The 20,592-nt window shown below is 35.7% G+C and overlaps 1 protein-coding gene across 9 annotated transcripts in view; it reads right to left on the bottom strand.

The window, feature by feature from the left end:
• The window catches only part of LOC124409085 (histone-lysine N-methyltransferase 2C-like), a 67,697-nt gene that overhangs the window by 41,381 nt on the left and 5,724 nt on the right, over nt 1–20,592 (bottom strand). For 6 of the 9 annotated variants that reach the window (XM_046886476.1, XM_046886479.1, XM_046886480.1 and 3 more), the window contains exons 4-14: nt 20,096–20,269; nt 18,696–18,923; nt 17,490–17,733; nt 16,115–16,232; nt 14,880–15,805; nt 10,581–12,321; nt 9,520–9,681; nt 8,248–8,362; nt 6,347–6,567; nt 5,642–5,766; nt 466–1,197 (exon numbers count right to left, since the gene is read on the bottom strand). In XM_046886476.1, coding sequence (XP_046742432.1) covers nt 466–1,197; nt 5,642–5,766; nt 6,347–6,567; nt 8,248–8,362; nt 9,520–9,681; nt 10,581–12,321; nt 14,880–15,805; nt 16,115–16,232; nt 17,490–17,733; nt 18,696–18,923; nt 20,096–20,269 — 4,786 coding nt within the window. The remainder of the gene's footprint in view (nt 1–465; nt 1,198–5,641; nt 5,767–6,346; nt 6,568–8,247; nt 8,363–9,519; nt 9,682–10,580; nt 12,322–14,879; nt 15,806–16,114; nt 16,233–17,489; nt 17,734–18,695; nt 18,924–20,095; nt 20,270–20,592) is intronic. The other 3 variants (XM_046886483.1, XM_046886484.1, XM_046886485.1) reach the window with 3 other exon arrangements.

Genomic DNA, 20,592 nt, shown 5'->3' with positions numbered 1-20,592 from the left:
AGGAAATGATTGAATGAAGAAGTTCATTCTCTGATTGGTGCACTACTACCACTGTTCATATATCAAAACTAGTCTATTATATTTCTTCACACTACCTTAATTGTAATTACAAAACCTTATACAGGGTGAAATTCGAAGTGATGCTTAAAAATGAGAGAAGATATGTTGGAAAATTTGGTGGTATTTTCAAATGTCATAATCATTCCATATCAATTTCATGATCATAAAATATCTATAGAGAGAACGGACACTATGCATACAAGAATAAAATGGAAACTAAAAGAATTGGTAGCCAAAAAACTATCGTTCTAAAGCCTTTGCATTGGCTACAAGTGATAAAACTGAAATAAAATTGGCAAAAGATAAAGAAAAAAAAAACGTGAAAATGGAAAAAAGAAAATTCACTAGACTTCGATTAAATACAAGGCAAGGCAAGACACTGTAGGCACAGTATGGGTGGCTCACCATAGGCGGGGCCTGTACAGGTACAGTGTGAATAATTGCAGTGGGTGGCGGATCGTAGTGCTCCTGGCTGAGGGATGGGAGTGTGCGCATGATTTCAGATGGGGTCAGTACTCTAATCTGGTGGTCTATTGAGGATAGCTGGCGCATAGAATTGGCAGCAGAGCGCGCCTGAGGGATGTTCGGGTTGTTAGTAGTGGTGTTAGTACTGATGGTAAGGTGAAGAGGTACGGAATGTTGCTGGGATGGTGATGTTTGATGCTGACCGTCACCGCCCCCGGAATTGCAGAAAGAAGCTGATGTGCAAGGTGTGACTGGTGACTGTGCTACTCTAGCCTGGCAACCGGCTACCTCTTGGTGTACCAGGCTGTTAATGGAATTCACAGAGCTGATAGAATTGGGTCTAGGCGTAGAGGGTGGTGTGGAATGTGTTGGGGAAGGGCTCGGGGATAGAGATGTTAGCTGCCTCGGCGGTCCCTGCACCGCACACACCTCCACTAGATGAACACTGCTAGATGTCGCCCCTGACACTCCCGTTGTTGAACCAGTTACCCCACTCTTCTCCTGTGATTTATCACCGATGACTGAGACCAAAAGTCCAATTTGCTTTTGGCTATTGGCCATAGTTACTACCGAAGAGACTTCAGTCGATGTTATAGCTGTGACAGGTTTGGTGGTGATGGTAGGTGCGCTTGTTGCAGTGACTGGGGTTGTGCTTGGTAAATCCTTGGGTATCTGTCGGTTCAAGGGGTGCCTCATTCACACATTTTTACAATTAACGTAGTTTTTTGGTTTTTCTCTATAAATAACAATACTGCTTGGAACACTTACACATTCATGTTATAATATGATTAACCCATGTAAAATATTCTCAACTCACAGGCAAAATTAATGTCACTAATGCATGACCATTAACCAAGCATCAACTCTTCCAAATAAATGAGCATTGGTGCTCGTGACATATTATTGTAGAGGGAATATGTATAGATGTGGCATATATAGATTATTATAACATCATAGTATTTGATTGATAGCTCCATTACACAATATCAAACACGGCACAATACATCTACCAATAATAATATATGTGGAGCCTTCCATGTCAGCTCAGCCATTTTTTAGCATCAATATCTCGGATTTATCGGTAACTCACTAATAGTGTAGTGTTTCAGAATGAAAACCTCAAACATATTTATATACGTACTTTTGTCGGTGATGAGAAATGTTAAGAAGTTATTATGAAGGCACCACAGACCAAAGTTAAAAATTTAATCTCAATAAAGGTTCTAGCAGGGTGTGAGGCTTCACATCCAAGTCAGGTCTAAACTTGTTGGATGGTGCACGAATATTTTGTGCTTTACTCAAAGCAACTTTTTCGGACCACTCTGTATAATATGAGAATTCCGACTCATGAAGAATGTGTCATTCACAAAGTGTATAAAACTGACTCCTGTTAAGTTTTTATTTCTGTAAGAGTTGACTGGGAACTATTCGTTTCGGATATATTATTGTATTGTAAAAATAGATTCATTTTTTGACTGCACAAGAATCATTACGTAACTTGATTTTTCTTTTGAACAATCGTATATGCATTCAACTTTTATTCACCCAAAGAGAGTTCTTGTGGTGTCTACCTGCAATTTCGTTCATTTTTTGCTGTGTTATTTTCTATGGAAATCTAAGAGTCTATTTGTTCACTTTTATGTTCACTATCATTGGCGTAAATAACATGGCCGGAGGTTTTTTAAATGTTTTCTTTTCTGTTTCCCTAACTTTTGATTTAGAATATAAAGCCCATTTATCCTTAAAAATGAAAGCCTTCTTCAACGTCTTAGATGTGATATAAGCCTTAACCATTCTTGGTTTTTCTTGTTAATAAATATTCATCTATACATGTTCGTGAGAGTTTTATTGTAAATGGTCCATGGTATCACAAAAAACTATATGAATTTTAACCACATACTTTAAAAGTGTATAAATATCGCATAACAATTTAGTTTTGAGTATGCCAAATATCGGGATATCATAAAACTACCATCACTGAGAAAATAAAAGCATCATTAAGGAAGTACTTGAAAGCAAAGACCCAAGTTGACTTAAGTTTGAACACGAAAAGTCGTGAATGAAATAAAAGTAGAGTCAGTAAGGTTAGTAATATGGGAGCACAGCTTAGCAGAAATCAACGATTTTTCTTTGAAATTATGCAGCGTGAAATTTTTCTGATAAACGAAACTCGTACAGGGACCTATGGTTTTCTACTATGAAAAAAAAAAAATACTTCTTGCCATATTTAGAAAGGCAGCATTTTTGTGAGAAAATTTATGGAATTCTTTGGGAATCAAACCCCGCTCCTAAACTGTTACATTACCAAGGTTTTATACTGATTAAACTACTAGAAGTTTTCTTGGATTACCACATTCGATCTTTTTTTTTCTGAATTTGGCACCAGGTATTCAGGCGAGGGGCAAAAGAATATGTACAGGTTTGAAATGAACCACCCTAATACATATAGAATAGTATCCACTTCAATAACCTTGTTCATTAGACAAACGATGAAAAGGCAAATGAAACGTGACGAATTCACGCATCAGATTCACCGAAATTTTCTGAGGCCAGCTGTTTTCACTAAGGTTCATTTCGACCATTTATAAAATAATCAAAACAAGATATTCTAAATTCGGGATCTTCAATTTCTACCGAGGAAAAAAGATTTGTGAATTCCGAGAAATAATACTGCATGAAAAAAAAAAGAGGAAAAGAAAATAAGAGAGGAAGCGAAAGTTAGGAACTTTGTAAGTCTATGTAATGTTAAAAGTTAAGAAAACCGTAAGTAAAGGTGAAGGTCAGGATAACAAACCTGTTCACTCTATAAGTTTCTTGTTGTTACTGGGTTACTGAACTGGATAGTAACGTAAATCAAAGTAAATAATTTGAATTAGAATTAGAGACGCTTACAATTTTCCTCAGCCTAACCTTGTGCTACTGACACTCAAATCTTTTATAGCAGCATTCTGGAAAGACGTATCGCAAGCTCAGAATAGAGCGTTAGAATAGCAGATACACTCCCAAAAATTTTTAGAAGATAAGGCTCAATGTCCCTAGACCAAATGCCATGACTGTATACTTCGCGATGTGATGCACCTGCAGAGTTTGCTAGGAATAGCCAATCAAATTATAAGTAGAATAGAAGCTTTTACCCGTGACTAATGTTTCGTGTGCTATGCCAAAGCAGAGGTAGTTGAGTAAAAAAAAACAAATTCTGTTCCACTAAAATAAAACAATGAGCAAAAAAAAAAGAAAAATAATAACCTATAGTATCTAAGTATCTGGGCCACAGAAAGGTTTTGCAAAGTGCTCTGAAGCAAGGTGCAAGGTGTTTTGCAGAATAGATTTTATTAAAATATGCTTTGGAAATCGTACGTAGTATTATAAAACTCGCGTAAGTACAGATATTTGCAGAAGCTGACGCATGGGATAGAATCAAACATGCAGCTCACAATGCAAGGTCAATACTTAACGATATACTGGAGCGACAACCTTTTTATCGAGTGGAATAACAACACAGTAGATTGTTATGGGGTATTATTGTTCAAGTAGCCCCACGCAAAAGAAAGTTTTAGAGAATGTATTCAAACATGGGTAATCGATAGCCCAGTTAGACCGAGCTTTGTGGTCAATTTTTTTATTCCCCTGGCACCAATATTTATTAAACTCTTTCCCCGCTCTCAAGGGTGAAATTTTTGACATACGGACACACCATTGTTCCTTGATGTCTCCAAATCCTATTCTACTGTACCTCATCAACTTTAATTAGAGCGTTTTAAAATCATTTCTTCACGTGCTTTTTATTGGTAATAGGCATTTTATATTGAAACAAAATTTTGGACATGGCTCTGCAAGATAATCAATAAAAATCGAATTGTGATCAAAGGAAGGCTAGACTTTTTTTTTGTGAATACCTCAAAGGAAATTATGAGCCAACTTGTAGTTTATGAAAACAGGGAACAACGTAAATGGTGGTGTCGAGGTCGTGTGGCACGCTTTGTCCTGCCACTGTAGCGCTTGCACTGAGCTCATACTTGGGTTGACTGTACAGCGCCCTAAGCAGCTAGACGGAGTAGTCAAGAAAGTCGAAAATACTATCTAAACTTGCACGGTTCAATTTCTGCACGAAGGCGTTTATAAAATATACGAGGGTAAAGTGCAAGATTTAACCTCACTGCTTCTACCACCGCCACCACCACCATCATAACCGCTATGACTACCGTCGCCACCAACCATATCATGAAATTCCACAAGTTTAGCCAGGCATACACTATACAGCGCCAATATTGGACTTACACCTGCTTCTTTAATATTCCACAAATATCAAAGCGGATGAGTTATTGAATGAGGATATCTCATATTTTCACATAACAACACCAAATTTCCTGTGCAGTGTAAGATCGCTACCAATCAACCATGTCATCGCTAGATCTACAGAGGCCTGGTTTACACTTTGCATTATTGTGCTTAACGTTAGCTTAAGCAGGTGTGGTGAATTCATGACTTGGAACCTAGTTGGCGAACGGTTTACGTTTGAATGTGGTTGGCGGTTTTTGGTGCTTCAGCATACCTTTACAATATGAATCAATTTCAGAAAATTCGATGACTATGAGGCCAAAAAGTAGTTTGGTTGACGTGGAATGCTTCATATATACATACATAAAAGGCCCTGCTAAAAAACCCACAAAAAAAACCTGAGTTGAATAATCGCCGTAATCATGTCATCAACATTGTGTGCAACAAGTAAGCGATCATTCAAAAAGATGGTACCAAAAGTATTTTCGTGATGTTTTCGGAACAATTTTTATGCATTCAAATTATCACTCACTATTAACAAATTTCGTAAACATAATAAGAAAAATCCTACTTGCCAATGAAGAGTGTTCAGTTTTGGTAGGGTGTGAAGTTCTAATAGTATTTCGCTATATAATTAGCTCACGAAAAATACGAGATATTAATTACATTAAATAGTACTAAATGGAGTAAACATAGCACAATGGACTAGCTGTTAGTCTCACTTTTATGTTAGCACGAGACACGCTGATAAATGGACACAACTTATTGGAGTAAAAGTTCAAGAAGTTTTACCGTTTGTTTCATATTATTTGGTATTCCTTTAATGTAATTTTCGTACCTGTTGTGTTTTCTTCATACGAATTGCAGCTCGATTATCTCGAGCTTGATTCAAGTAAGGAGCTTTTTGATCATTAGTCAAGGCTCTCCATCGTTTCAGTATCTGCTTACAACGCTCGGACCAAGCTGTAACATCGAACAGTCAAATTATTATTCTTTTATAATCATTTGAATTTTTTTTGAATCTGATACTTATAGTCATGCCAGAAGTTTCCAATTCGTTTGCATACAAATAATGACATTTAAAAGCAAATTGCATTAATGGGAATCAGAGAAACTAATGGGAAGCCTCTGGTTCGAACTTAATTTACTAACTGCTTATCCCTAGATGTATATTTTCCAATTCGAATTGTGTATTTTTTGTACTCAGCTTGACCAGAATGTTGTGTCACCATAATAAGATATTCAAAGTTACAGAGTAACTCATGTTCAATTCATTCAAACGCGCGATCATCGAAGAGGAATTGATCAAACCTATTACTTAGTTAGTAAGAAATTTTATGCCTGAAGGGTAAATAATTATTTCAACTAATTTGTGAGTGACTTCTGTAATTAGAACAATATAAATTCCAACAATATAAATTTGATATCGATAATTTACAATTATCCATAATTATTTGTAATTAAATTGGTAAACTTGTATCTGAACTCAAGTTCTAATGTGAACAAAATGTACTAATGATTTTAGACTGGCTGAAGATCTTACCTGGAAATTCGGTTTTCCATTCAGGGTGATTCATATTTGCATATAGAACTGCAGATATAGTTGCACTACTTCCAAGAGCTTCGTCAGCCTCCATTTTAAGGTTGCTGCGTTGATTATACGTTATAGCAGTGCTACTTCCAGTGGGAGCCACTGTGCCTTCTTCTTCTGGATTCAACCATGGACTAGGCGGTTCCGAAAATGCAGGACTGAATTGCGGACTACTGTCAAATTGTGTAAGATGAAATATGAGAATACTGCAAGTGAATGGGAGGATCTAATGCCTATTGCTAAAACGCAGAAGTTTCAGCAAACATTGCGGCGTATCCAGAAGCATAACATGCTATCTCGAAATGCAACTGCACAAAACGGTATCACATATTGTCACTGGGAAAGACATAATCTCAGGCGCAGAGCTTATAAACACAGAGTGGACATGCCAACGTTTTTCTTTGACCTTTTAGACCCCAGATTGCACTGCAGATTACGCTGAAAAGTTGAGTAAAATTTATATCGGCTCAAATATATTGAAAATGAGTTGAAAGGTTAAGACATATTGTATTGCCTTCTCTCTCAATCCGATCGGGGCCGTGAAAACGGAGCTCTTTCTTTTCCATGTACATAAGTTCTATGATCTCACAAATCCATTCCTTTTCTCCAAAATTAAGGTAATCAACACTATGACATGCTCGATATTAAATTGAAAACTTTTATATATTAAATATAGTAGAGTAGAGTTGACGATTCGAACCTGTAATAATTTATTTTCCACAAATATTATATATTCCACATATATTCAAATTCGTATTTGTATTCGCAAAGTAAAAAAGACAAGAATGTTAAAATCTTTGAATAACTAATACCAACCGTTAATATTAACAACCTGCAACGGAAAATTCATTCTGTATTATAAACGTTGAGAGTAAAGCATTCTGATCTATTTTTCAACATTAGGTATAAGTAAATGCATTGCAGTCTCAGTGGAAGGAAACTTTGACCCTCTACAGGGTTCGAATTATTGATAGTTCGAATCATCAGTTTTACTGTACCTATATATAAGTATGTAAATTAGATCATATTGCCATTGAGGTAGTATGAACAACTTAGTTTCAGAAAAAATGAATGTACATTTGATATAATCTAATTTGCTAGGATTCGAGATAGCGCGTTTTGCAGTGGAAATTTGAAATAATATCTATTCCAATACCATTTTGCGCTAGCCGGTTATGTTTCTGACATGCCAATGTAATGTGAAGTCAGCCCATTTTATCTTTTAATCACAAATATTTAAAAACTTGCTGCTTCGGGACTAATTGCAATAAGAAAAAACTTTAATAATGACTTTTGTTCACTAGCTGTAGCACTGCTACTGATAATTAAATCAGTTCTGAAATTCCAGGGGGTGATAAGAGAACCACCGATCATGTTACGTCTGCAGCTTATTCCATGCAATAAATGAGTGTATTTAACCCTTTAACCTACAACGAATGATACTCATGGTAAAAAGTTTGGACCAAAAACAATAAGTACGAGCCTGACTCGTGGTAATTCTACGCATGACCGATCCTTTGTATTTATTGTGCCCTGAGCAATCGGGAGTTAGCAGGTAGAGCAAGGGGTTAAACATTATATGCTCAGGCCTTGAGTGTCAGATACTTCAATGACGAACACTAACTCTTATGGAACAAGGTTCACACACAAAGTCAAGGTATATAATGTCAAATTACAGTATGGACGAATGGTCAGTCTCCAAATTTCCTTAACATTCAATATGTATAACCGGTTAATATAAAATTGTAATAGGTAAACGAAGTTCATTGAATTTAGAGAAAATGAACCTCAAGATTATGAAGAACAGTGTAATGTGTGAATAGGGGTGTAGTAAAATAACAGTAAATTCTCACTTGCTGTACTCCGAATGGTATGGAGATGGCGGTGGAAAACTCATTGGTGAATTCAAATTGGACTGCCCAACTGAAGGTAACGTACCAGGCACCTGTGGCCTATTCAAACTCAAGCCTGTAATGACATATTGGTAAAATTTTGTATAAATAGATGTTAATGTTGAAAATATATTTATCTGGAAACCAAAAGTAAATGGAGGAGTAGTATTCAATTATAACAAGTTGAAATATACCATTTGATAAATATAAATGATCTGTCGAAAGAAACCCTTACTTGGACCAAACATCCTTTGGTGTGTAATATTTATGGAAATTTATTTCGTGACAATGAAAGTTTAGTAAGTTTTAATCATCGGTGATGATAAACAAAATGTCATTCACTTTATTTTTTTGTATGACATTTCCTACAGCTCTGTCAACCATCTTCAGGCAAATTTGACATTCCTTGCAATATTAGGTCTTGATAATTACATATTTGTAGTGGGAAGTTGAAACTTTGGTAAAAAATTATGCGTTTCTTCTACTGAACAAATTTGAATAATCCTACTAGATAGCAACCACAATCCTGATCAACCAAACACTGTGTATCGTCACAAAATAGTTTGATTGTCATTTTTTGATCTACTTATACAAATACGTAGAAATAAGAAAATTTAACATGCTTGAATTCCAATGTGACATCCGTTCATTTATTATATGGCATTTTAAGACAGACCATATCTTCCACAATATTTGGAATATGCAAAAATTGGAAATATTTTACAATCAAACCGGAATACAATGTTTGGAAACCAACAACCAATTATCATTTCCTCAATTTTGTAGGTAGATCGTACAGGAGATGTATTGGTCAAATAAAAGTACTATTGATATTAAACGGCTGTCAGATTTTTCCCTACATTCAAGTTCACATATTAAATTTTGAAATAAATGTTATTCAAACGCAGCATAATCCCTATTATATTTCTGTTAGATTAAACATCTAACAGAAGATTGCTTGCCACCATAGATCTTGTGCCAAAATGATTAAAATATAATGCAGCATTTTTGATGTTTATATGAAATTATACAGTTTAGGAGTTTTATCACGAACTTCGATAGTCATTGCTGGCAGGGATTACAATTAGTATAGTTTCTATTGAAGTTTGTTTCTACACCTACAAAAAATTTCGAGAAAAACAAATAATATGAGTACAGTACCTGGTCAACTGATATGGATTACCCCACAAATTATACGTACATTTGCAAATAACATTTACAAATATTACATACCTGGATGTAGCGAAGGTGATACTAATGGAGTTGAAGAAGAAGGCGGATGCGAAGCTTGTGTTTGTGTCGGAAAAACAGATGATTCTTGAGACTCCTGCGATTCATCAGTTAGTACTCCTTTAAATATTTCCTCAACGTCTCTGCTGTCCATATTTGGCAAGCCTTAAATTTTAAATAACGTACTGTATTGGCAAACAAGGTTGCTTTCAAACTTGTATGCATTCGTGATTTCACAGGATATATACGAGTAGATGTCTGATCAAATGGATGAGTTTTTAGAATATATGTTTCAACAACTAATTATTCAACTTGAATAGGGTTTGTTTCATCAAAAAGTATGTTGTTCGAGATTTCTTTGTATGTTTTTTTTTCGTACTGATGTAGAATTTTTAATTTTACTCAGGTTATATATTTGGCGCTGCCCTTATCTCAAAAACAGTTCAACCGAATTACTTCAAATTTGGAGATAAACAAGTCGTAGATTTTCCACAAAAACTAGAATTTCAACTTCCAATTGATCGTCACTTGGTTAAAAAGAAAGAAAAATTCCGATCATGACGCAGAGGATAAACTATTCAAGAGTAACCTCTGCAAATTTGAAGTAATTCGGCTGAGCTATCGTTTTTGAGATATCGTGGGTACTGATCTATATACTTTTGAAAAAAATGAATCATTTTGCATAATTGATTCTTGGGATACAAATTTAAAAATTCATCCATTTTTTCAGCTGTCTACTTGTACATGTATACCCCTTTAACACATTTGTTAAGCTACACTGGACATCGGTTAACTACATGCTGGTTAACTATATGTTTGAACATTCTACCATATGTATTTCCAAATTCCCACTCACACCCCTTCCCTCGTTATACTTTTTTACTTTCCCACTGCTAATCAACGTTCTGCCATACTACAGTGCTAACTTCTGCTCGGTACGACAGTGTGTGGGCTATAGTTAACTGCACGATTTCCACTCCCATCCTAAGGTGCAAAGTCGACCGAATCCAGAGTATTTGATTTTTAATATAAGATATCACTTTGTGACATGGCCAATGTCTTACCAGTGTCTCTGACCATTGATTCCAAATTGAAATGCGGGCTGAGTATGTCAGTGAGTTCATCTTTATTTGGTCCAGGCGTATCTTGTAAGTCCTCCAGTGCCTCACTAGCTTTAGCCAAGTTTTCATCCGGTTCATTCATTATAGTGTTTACAAGTTCACTGTCAAGTAGATCTCCTGGAATGGGAAGGATATCACCAAGAGCTTCGCCATCGCTACCTTCATCTTCCAAGGGTTCTTCGCGTTTGATAGATTGACCATGGAGAAATTTCTCGTCTTCTTTTTCCTGCTTAGTCTTAACTTGCTCAATTGCTTTTAGTTCGTCCTGCGAGAGTTGAATTGTATCAGCATTGCTTAAAACATTGCGTTCGGTATCAGAGTCACTGCTACTTTCGATATCTTTGTCTTTAATGGTATCCAAAAGATCTTTTCCAAAAAAAGCTTCCTGCATGTAAAGTGGAAAACACTCCGAAAGTTTTGGCTTCGGTTTTCTGCGCTGGGGTTTTTTACGTGGCTTATCCTCAGCAATTCCTAGTAATCCGTCAGACGTTTTCTCTCCATCTCCTTCTTCCTCCTTGTCCTTACGAGTTCCACGCAATCTTACAACAAATCCACCTATCCCGAGTTTTTGTAAATTTCGCTGCCGTTTCCGCCTCAAGACTGTGACACCATTCTCTGTGGTATAAATGCTAAAACCTTCTGGTGGCGGTTGGTCACCTCGCGGAGTCCACACCATTCCCTCCTTGAGAACCTCAATCGGCTCCTCTTTTACGTCTATCAAATCTAGTTTCCCATTATCTTCAAGGGAATTGTCAAGACTGCCACCAGCTACTACAGATTCGATAGTAGCCATTATGCCAGCTTCTTTATCTAAAAGCGGTAAAATCTTCCTTCTCTTTTTTCTCGTTTGCTGTTGTTCAACAGTTAATGATTTGATGTGATGCATACCAGCTTCTGATAGATAAACACCGTCTACTAAATATTGCTGAGGAGATGGTTTGTGCAATTCAGGACTTCGAGCTACCGGTGGAGGTGAGCGAGGATATTTATGTGGAAGGGGTTTTGGTAAATTGCACAAGATGTGAGGTGGAGGAACGTCTCTGGGACGACAGAGTATGCAATTATAACCTTCTTCAGCACATTTTTCAGCGTCAACCTCCGTTTTAATAGAATCGCACGCGCAATGAAGCCACCTTTCACATTGAACGCATTGAATTATCAGCTCACCTTCGTTGTATGGTTCTTGACAAGATGCACATGCTGTATGCGAGGCACAAGGACCACACTGTGTGAAACTCTTTTGCCAATCACTGTTGAAACCAGGGTCGTTCGATCCACATGTCTGGCATTGCGCACACCATTTGCACTTCCACGTTCCCTGCGGCACATAGTCAAGTGGCGGATCCATGCAGTATATATGATAGCTGATATCACAATCGTCGCAAAGAATCAACCGGGCTTCGTCATTTCTTTCGCCACAGCCTTCGCACACCGTACAGTCAAGACACCGCCACCCTTTTTGCAGAATGATTTTCGTCACCTTTACATTAACACAGTACGGATGATAGCACTGGCCGCATTGTGCGCAAGCGATTAGACAACCCTCTTGATCTGTTCCAATTGCTCCACACATTACACATATGTCTTGGGTTAAAACAAATTTATCTTTTGCCGAGCACAAGACCAATCTATTCTCCACACCTGGTTCTTCTTCTGATTTTGAGAACGAATCAGATATTGGTCGCTAAAAACAAAAACACGCGTTAGGAGATCAGTATTGAAAAAGTTAATAATTATGGCTGCTAAGTATATGTGTATTAGGGTGGACAAAAAAAAAAATATTTCATTATAAAATACCATTTGAGATTGAACTTTAACCTTGAATAACTTATAAACGAGTCGCGTTGGCGAAAAATCGCAAGAAATCTTTTTTGTAGATCGTTTAATTTCCTACAAGACTATGTATTGATTTCTACAATTCGTTCATTTTTTCGAACGCAATAAAATTCCAAACTTGAAAAAAAAAAATTCCTATGTTATTTAAATGGGAAATCAAAAATCGCGATGAGGCACCTCTTAATATTAATGTTAAGAGCTTAAAAATTCATGGATTTTGTTTTTTATCATCTTGAACAATATGTTCGTGGTAAAAAAAGAGAATTTTTTTTTTTTTTGCCCACCCTAATGTGTATACATTTATATTGTATCTGTAAGCGGCAACAAAGAATGTAAATGTTCACAGGAGTCACTATTTTATTCCGCAATTATATCATCAATTACAAATGTACACTGGAGTCTCTTATTTAATCGCGAAATTATAGCATTGTAACAGACCGTGTTTCTGGTTTAAAGTGGCTAGAAGTGATGAAAAGTGAAAAAGAAATGTGAGAATATTCACGAATACAAAGGAGCGTTCAAGAACAATCAAATTATCTCTGTTGTATGTATCGAATTCACCAAAATGTCCAGCAAAGTGTTTATACCCGTGTTCGATACAGAAGATTATACTATGTGGAAAAAACGGCTTATAACACACTTAAAAATGAAAAAAAGTGATCCAATGATAACAAGATGATCTGTAACAGACTCAACTAATTGGAAACATAATAACTTGAGAGCGATGAACTAAATATACAGTGCGATCTCGAATAAACAATTTGAGTTCGTGAGTGGTACAAAGAAACTGCCTATTATATTGTATAAAAATTTGACAAGCTATACTTGAAGGAATTAACAGCGTTGCGAAACATTTGTAGAAACAAACTGGGAAGAATAAAACTCAAAGACGATAGTGATTCGGTAACATTTTTCTGTGCTTTTGAAAAAGCTGGATTCGAATTAAAAAATGCCGGCGATACAGTGTCAGTGAAGGAGAATTTAAACTACATGCTGAATACATTGCCTGAATCACCATATTGGAAATTTGATAGATGCACTGGAAGAAGAGAACCAACGAAGTGACAAAAAAAATTAAACCACAAGCACGCGATCAAATGCGTTTTTAACGGAGCGTGGACAATGCTTCAAAAAACAAAATCAAACTTGTTTGCTGTGAAAAAGCTGGATATTTCAAGAAAGATTTCCTGCAAGAAATAGAAAGCAGTGGTAACTTGTAGAAGCATGGTCAACGGTCGTCAATACATGGCTAAAGAGGCAGCAGGGAAACGTACAACAGAGGAACACACAACAGAGGTCGAAGCTATCAAGGTTGTCAAGCAAAAGAATATTGATGTACAAGCAGTTGTCAATATTATGATTCAAATAAGTCGAGCCCGAGGGCGTGGATTACGACTATAGAATGTTATGCAATAAATAGTTAGGGAAATTTAAATGACTATACTAAAATAAACTGGATATTAGATGGCGGATGTACGCAGCATATTCTTGATCATGATAAATATTATAGTAATTGTCTTGAATTAAATAAACCTACAAAGATATTTCTTTGTGATGGCACAGTTCTAAAAGCAACAAAAGTCGGCACCATTATCAGTTATTTTCAAGCTTTCGGTAAAAAACTAGAAATTCAAATGAAAAGTGTTCTCTTCAAAAATATAATACTGTTGTTCCTAAAGGCAAATTAATGAAAGTCTATGATAAAAATGCCAGACTCAGTGCAGTAGCTTGGGAAAAAGGGGTTTAAATAGAATGAGAAGCGAGATAAAATTGTGGATCTGACTGTCAATATTTTGAATAATACAAAAAGGAATAACACGGGTTTAAAAAAAAATGGCATCGTACATTAGGCCAGGTAAACTTACAATATTTGAATACTCTATATAAGGATGAGTTCTTCGAGCTAGGGATTTTTCAGAAATCATTCACATAGATGTATAAGATCAGACTGCAATATAACTCTTTCTAGCAATGAGTGGATCGAAAAATATTGTATTTATTGTTATGTGGTGTCTAATGAACTGTGGGAAATGTAACAAGCAAAAAAGATTTTCTTATTTTACAGGTGCATCATTGGATTATGGTTAGAAAGACGATGGATGACTTAGAAGCTTTAAGGTTTTTCAATTGTGACGGAACATTATTTCAGAAGTTGAATGGGTAATATCTGTGTTCAAATTTTTTTCAAATTTGACATGGATGTGAACTTCTTGCTTTGTAATCTATTTTACTAATTGTCAGTACAAAATTCTTCCCTGTAGAGTGGAATTCAAAAACAGTTACATAACTAGTGAACTTTCAATGGAATAGCTAGTATTAGCATGCTAATGCTTTATACATTGATAAAATGAATGCACAAGTTTAAAAAAATTTGGCTAGTCACAATTGCAATAAAAAAAGACTTACCTGTAACCCCAATCCAGGCACTCCAAAAATTCCACGCATTTTCGCCTTAGGACCTCGTTTACGTCCAAATTCGGTTACCTTTTGGCGTTTCTGAAAGCTTAACTTTCCAACTCCCTTTGGCCGACCAATTACTCCACTTCCGAGACCGAGCCTTTTTTTGGCAATTTTAGATGCACAAAATGGCTTCCCTTTGCCTAAACCAATGGAGTACAACGCTTCCTCTGATACTCCGGGATAATCAAACTCTGAAGAATCTCCATCGCCATAGAGACTCTCTTGAGAAGCAGTTAGGCTCGAATCACCTCCGTAATCATCAGCGTTGTCCTTACGTTTAACAAGGGCCATGCGGTTGCACTGTAAACATACGTATTCGTACTCGGGTTTGGCCTCTTTACGATGATGATAAGTTGTAGGATCAGCGTCAGGATCACATGTGCCGTGAACAAATTTTTTACACGAACTGCATTGAACCATTTCTCTGTAGGCTGCCGCACGGTAGGCTCTTCGACAAAGTGGACAAGAAAAACCTTTGTTGCGTTGTTGATAGCAGGAATCACATACTGTATAATGAGCGTGCCATCGTGACGATAGACCGGCACCTGGTGTGCGTGATCCACAATCAGTGCATACTCGACAGCATTTACATTTCCAACCATATTTTGGGATTGAAGTAACTATTGGCCGTAGACAGCCAGGGTGATATGCCTTGTCGCATTGTTCACACAACATGACTTTAGATGCCTCCTCTGGCTGCCTGCACACTTGACAAATACGGCATCCTGCACATTGCCAACCTGCACGAACTCCTGGTAAAAGAGCAAGTCCAACGCAACTTCCATGATAATGACGGCCGCAGATTGAGCACATCACTAGGTTTGAAACATCTCCCATGCCATAACAGTGCATACAACTCACGTCACCATTTGCTGGAAAAATAAAAAGAATGCAACGATTCAAGTGCTGCTTTGAAACAAACTCACTCAAAAGATTAATTTCATTATGTTACCACATTGAGTAATATGGACTGGACTGGATATGGAACAAAATCGCCAATACCAAAGAAATCAATACCTATCAATACCCTAATAATACTTGGGATGGAAATGAGATTTAATGACCTTAGGATATAAGTTGAAAGGCATGTTTAAGTTGGCTTCTAACATGTTTTTGATACAGAATTGTGAGATTTCTTTTACCCATATTATCCTCAGTATTTGAAACAAAGTGATACTTACACAGCAGTGGAACTTGGCCTAAATGTTGACTACAGAATAGAGTAAATGTCTTGATATCTTGAAAACAACCAGATGCTGCGGCACACGGCAAATGAAAATAACGATTGCATGATCCCACCTATTCAACAAATAAACATTTGGTAAACATAATTATTCATTCATAAATTATAATATTGTTAAACATTGAATTCAAGTTAATGTATATTATAGATTCAGCATAAGAGCACACTGCCAAATTCATGGCTATGACTTTTAATCATATTCCTAGAATGGTGTGGTACAGTTATTTGACTTAATAGGTGGCCAATATACCTCTGCATGCAGTAGATAAATTAATCTGGCATCAAACTATCTTTGTTAAATTAATATTTTGAAAATATACTTCATTGATACAATTCTGGTATAACAACAACCACGTGATTTTCATGTTGACTTACAAAAACAAGCAATCTAACAAAAATTCATTCAAAGCCAACAGTTTTGCTACAATTCAATGAGTGGCCGCTTCCATCGTGGCAACATTACTGTATTAATATATTGCGACCAGAGCGTACTCATCGACTGACGCTTAACATAAAGCCTTTGCACAATTTGAAGATTTTTTTTCCAAAACAGGTGCCCTAATCAATATTTTTCATCATATAAATTAGTCTCAAGTTTCTTATTTTATTATTTCAATAATAGCAACAAAAATGTCAAGAAGAATAAAAATTAATTTCGTTTTTTCTTGTAATCCCGTATTTGGAATCCTGAGGCGGTTTGAAAAAAATTTGAGAATAAGGTTGGAACCTCCTCGTGAGCTTCAGTAATATCATTCATGTTTTGAATGTTAGAATTCCGTAACTTTCCATTACTTCGACATTTTAGCACAAACATGATCATATTTCTATTTGAATAAACCACTAAGCTTTGTATATAACGAAATATGAGATGTGATGACACATTTTTTGTGTGATTCTTTATAAAAGAAAAATATTATGGATACTTTTCTTCAAAAAGCAATCATTTTGAAACAGTTACCGTTTGGACCTCTGTCGACTAAATTTGAGCCACACGTCATCGGGTGCGAAAAATTTAGGGTTCCGTATAAGAATTTTAAGCTTTTTTCGGGTAATTGTGATTTATAATTGCGAATGCTCAAAGCTTAAAAGGCTTATATGTTGAAAAACATTCGAAATAATAAGAGGCGGCATTCAAGACATATCGTACCTTTTCCGCGCGTAAATGACGTAAAACCAAATGCGGAAACGCAGGGAACTTTAAAATTTTTTTTCTGAAAAATCCTAATTTTTCTGGGGTACGTGGACAATCAAGTGCAAAGCTTTAGAAATACACTGCGCACAATTGAAAATTAGAATATGAAATGAAATATGACCTTGCAAGGAATGCTGGCCCCATAATGCGAACAGTAGGCACAACGGCGTGAAGAGCCCATGACTACCGCTCGGCTTACAATTTCGGCAATCAACTCCTGATTACTAATTGACCAAAGAGCACACGAATGATGAATGTAGAAGTGTCTGGTAGATTCGAATATCGTTCCGATTTCTGGTTCGTCTGCGTAGCCAACTATGCTCAACTCCTCTACGGGCTCCGTGAAGTTTGTAAGACTAGGGTTTCTAAATGAGAAAATGAAAAAATTTACTGGCTACTAATAATACCAAGTACATTTTATATATTGTTAAGTTAAACTGATTTGCAGAGATGGTTACACAAAATATCTCAGAAAGTGCAATATACTATCTTAACAAAGAGTACGACGGTCTAATTCTACGAATTTTAACCAGTTCTTCACTTCAGTAAAAAACAAAGGAAATAATGTAAGAGTACTTATACTTCGGCATTAAGTTGCACAGGCTTTCATATGTGGATATAAGAAACATGAGTTTTTTTTGTCGGAGAGCATTATAATTTTAATATGTGAAAAAAAAAAAAAAAAAAAACAACAGTACGTGTTATTTTCATTATTTGCAAAATAGTATTTGAAAATGAACTCTACTTTGTTGCGTGGTAAATGAAATTAAACTCTAGCAAAAAAACAAAAGGTTAATCCACTCATAATGGTTGATAATAATTGATTAAAATTATAATGGCAAGTGAACAGTGATATTTTCTCACTTCTCTCACAAGTCTTACTTTAATGTTTCTGATAAGGTTCTGCAGTACAGTGATAAAAGTCACATTTTATAATTCGAAATTAATAACACAAAAATTTTTTTTAATCAATAATTATCATTCGTCAATCGCTTGTTCTCGTGATTTTTAGAATCTTTGTTCTTATCCTTATCACAGACTGACATGCTCTCATAAATTAAAAATGACACTATTAAAATACGCAAGAGAATGCAAAAATTGGATTTAGTACAAGTGATGTCAAAAACAACAGTAATAACTGAAAAGAACCTGAAATAATTTAGCAAATTTTGGTAGTTTATTTTTCTCTCTGTCTCCCAATTAAAAAAAAATAAATAAATAAATAAAAAAAAATCTGGAAAATAAACTAAGGCTTGCAACAGAACAGATAAAATGTCCTATACAGATATAATTTTGAGTAAAAAACCAATCATTCAAAACGTGTTACCTGCATTTGGCCAGACTTTTTTGCCGGCGACATGTAACAGCACCGGAGCCACCTGCTCGAGGACTTTTATCTCCAGTTGAAGATATGTCTAACAATGTTTCAGAAACTTCTTCTTTGATCACTTTTTTCTCTAGATTAAATCCCTCAGGACAGGACAATCGCAGTAGCTCACCCTGCCCTAGCTGACTTCGTTCGCCCAAATTGCACAACGAACACACCTTTCCTGGCCTAAATGATAACTTTTTATGAGAAACTGTTGATGCTTATACAACATAAACACATGTGATATACATATATATTTACTAATAATACATACGAATTATGTGTAACATGCGACTAAACCACTGGCTTTAGAATACGTATATTCTAAAAAATTTGTACATTTAAGATTGTATAAATAATTCAGATAATTCTATGCAAAATAGACTTATAGTACATATACTAATATATATATATATATATATATATATATGGAGTGTGTTGCCTGGATATGGTAAAAAATTTGACAATGTTTCATGTTTATGTAAACGGAGTTCAACCAACGTTTCGTATTTTTGTGGTATGAGGTATAAAATATTTGTGTGAGATACGTGCGCTGAATAACTGTATTTTTAAGGCTAATACTGAAAAGCTGATGATTGTGACACATTACAGACGGTGAAAGTGTACAGTCTCTTTGTCATTAAATTTCACTCAATTCAGAAGAGGACAGTATATTCAGAGCGTTTAACCCATTATGCTGCTCTAATGTTCCTCACACACTTGTATATCACAGTTTATTTTTCCCCATTAATTGCGATGAATCACTAGTATATCACAAATGAACAGATGAAAGAATCTAAAATGAGCTAGAAAAATAAGTATCGAAAATTTGGAGTCTCAAAATTTGGCAAATTGATAACCCTAACATCAAGAAAAGAACAGATTGATAAATCGTAGCAGAGGACCTTTCACCTGGCAAAAGTTGATTTGAATTAGTTACTGCAATGATGCATGTTTAGCATAAATCATTATTTCACCCAACTTTAAGCATGATTGAAATTCAGTAAACCGTAAACCGTCTGCCAAACTTACTCATCTCTAGAAAATTTAAGTCTTTCAGTCATTGAAAAATTAAAAAATAGTACTTTTATCCCAATGTGTTAGTACGTTACTATTACTAAATTCAACCTTGTTGATCCCAAGCCTACGAACTCTTCCTGTGATAACTTTGTTTATTCATCCAGATCCATACTATGGTGCAACACAGTTGTAAAATTTTGTGACACCACAGAGTTCCGAGTGTTTTATTTTAATACAATATGTCAATGAGAGTATCAAATTTTCTGCCTCAAAAATAAGCAATGCAACCAAATTTTTCTATCAATGAGTTAATAGCACTGTAACTGCTAAATGCATACCATTGTTCTGGAAAATATGGTGGTTCTTCCGGTGCTGGCATTGACCGGTCCATGCCAGATCCTTCTCCATCACCTAAAGGATCCTCTATAATCCGTAACGGGCTTGGAGATTCTGAATGAGTGTCGTCGTCTTTACTCTTTGTACGGCGTGGTATTCCACGCATATACCCAAACCTACAACAGTAAATGGAATGAATAATCAAAGTCACAGTTTGAAAGATTGAATTTTCCTAAAGCTCAAAGGGTTCGAAAATTATTATAATGAATATTTATAGACATAGAAGGACATTTGTAGAATGAACATAAAATAGCATAGAATCAATTCAATGAAACAAAGTGAAATAATAGGTAAGCCCATTCGTAAAATTGGACATTCTAATCTTGTTATCATGGAATCTTGTCCCTTCAATCAAGTCTTGTCTTGTTGATGATATTGTCTTTTCATTAGGTTTTGAATCATCAAAACTGTGGAACGTAATTAAGTCTGGAATATCATT

The sequence above is a fragment of the Diprion similis genome, chromosome 8, assembly GCF_021155765.1.
Source record: "Diprion similis isolate iyDipSimi1 chromosome 8, iyDipSimi1.1, whole genome shotgun sequence".
NCBI classification, from domain to species: domain Eukaryota; kingdom Metazoa; phylum Arthropoda; class Insecta; order Hymenoptera; family Diprionidae; genus Diprion; species Diprion similis.
This window is presented reverse-complemented; position numbering and strand designations above follow the sequence as displayed.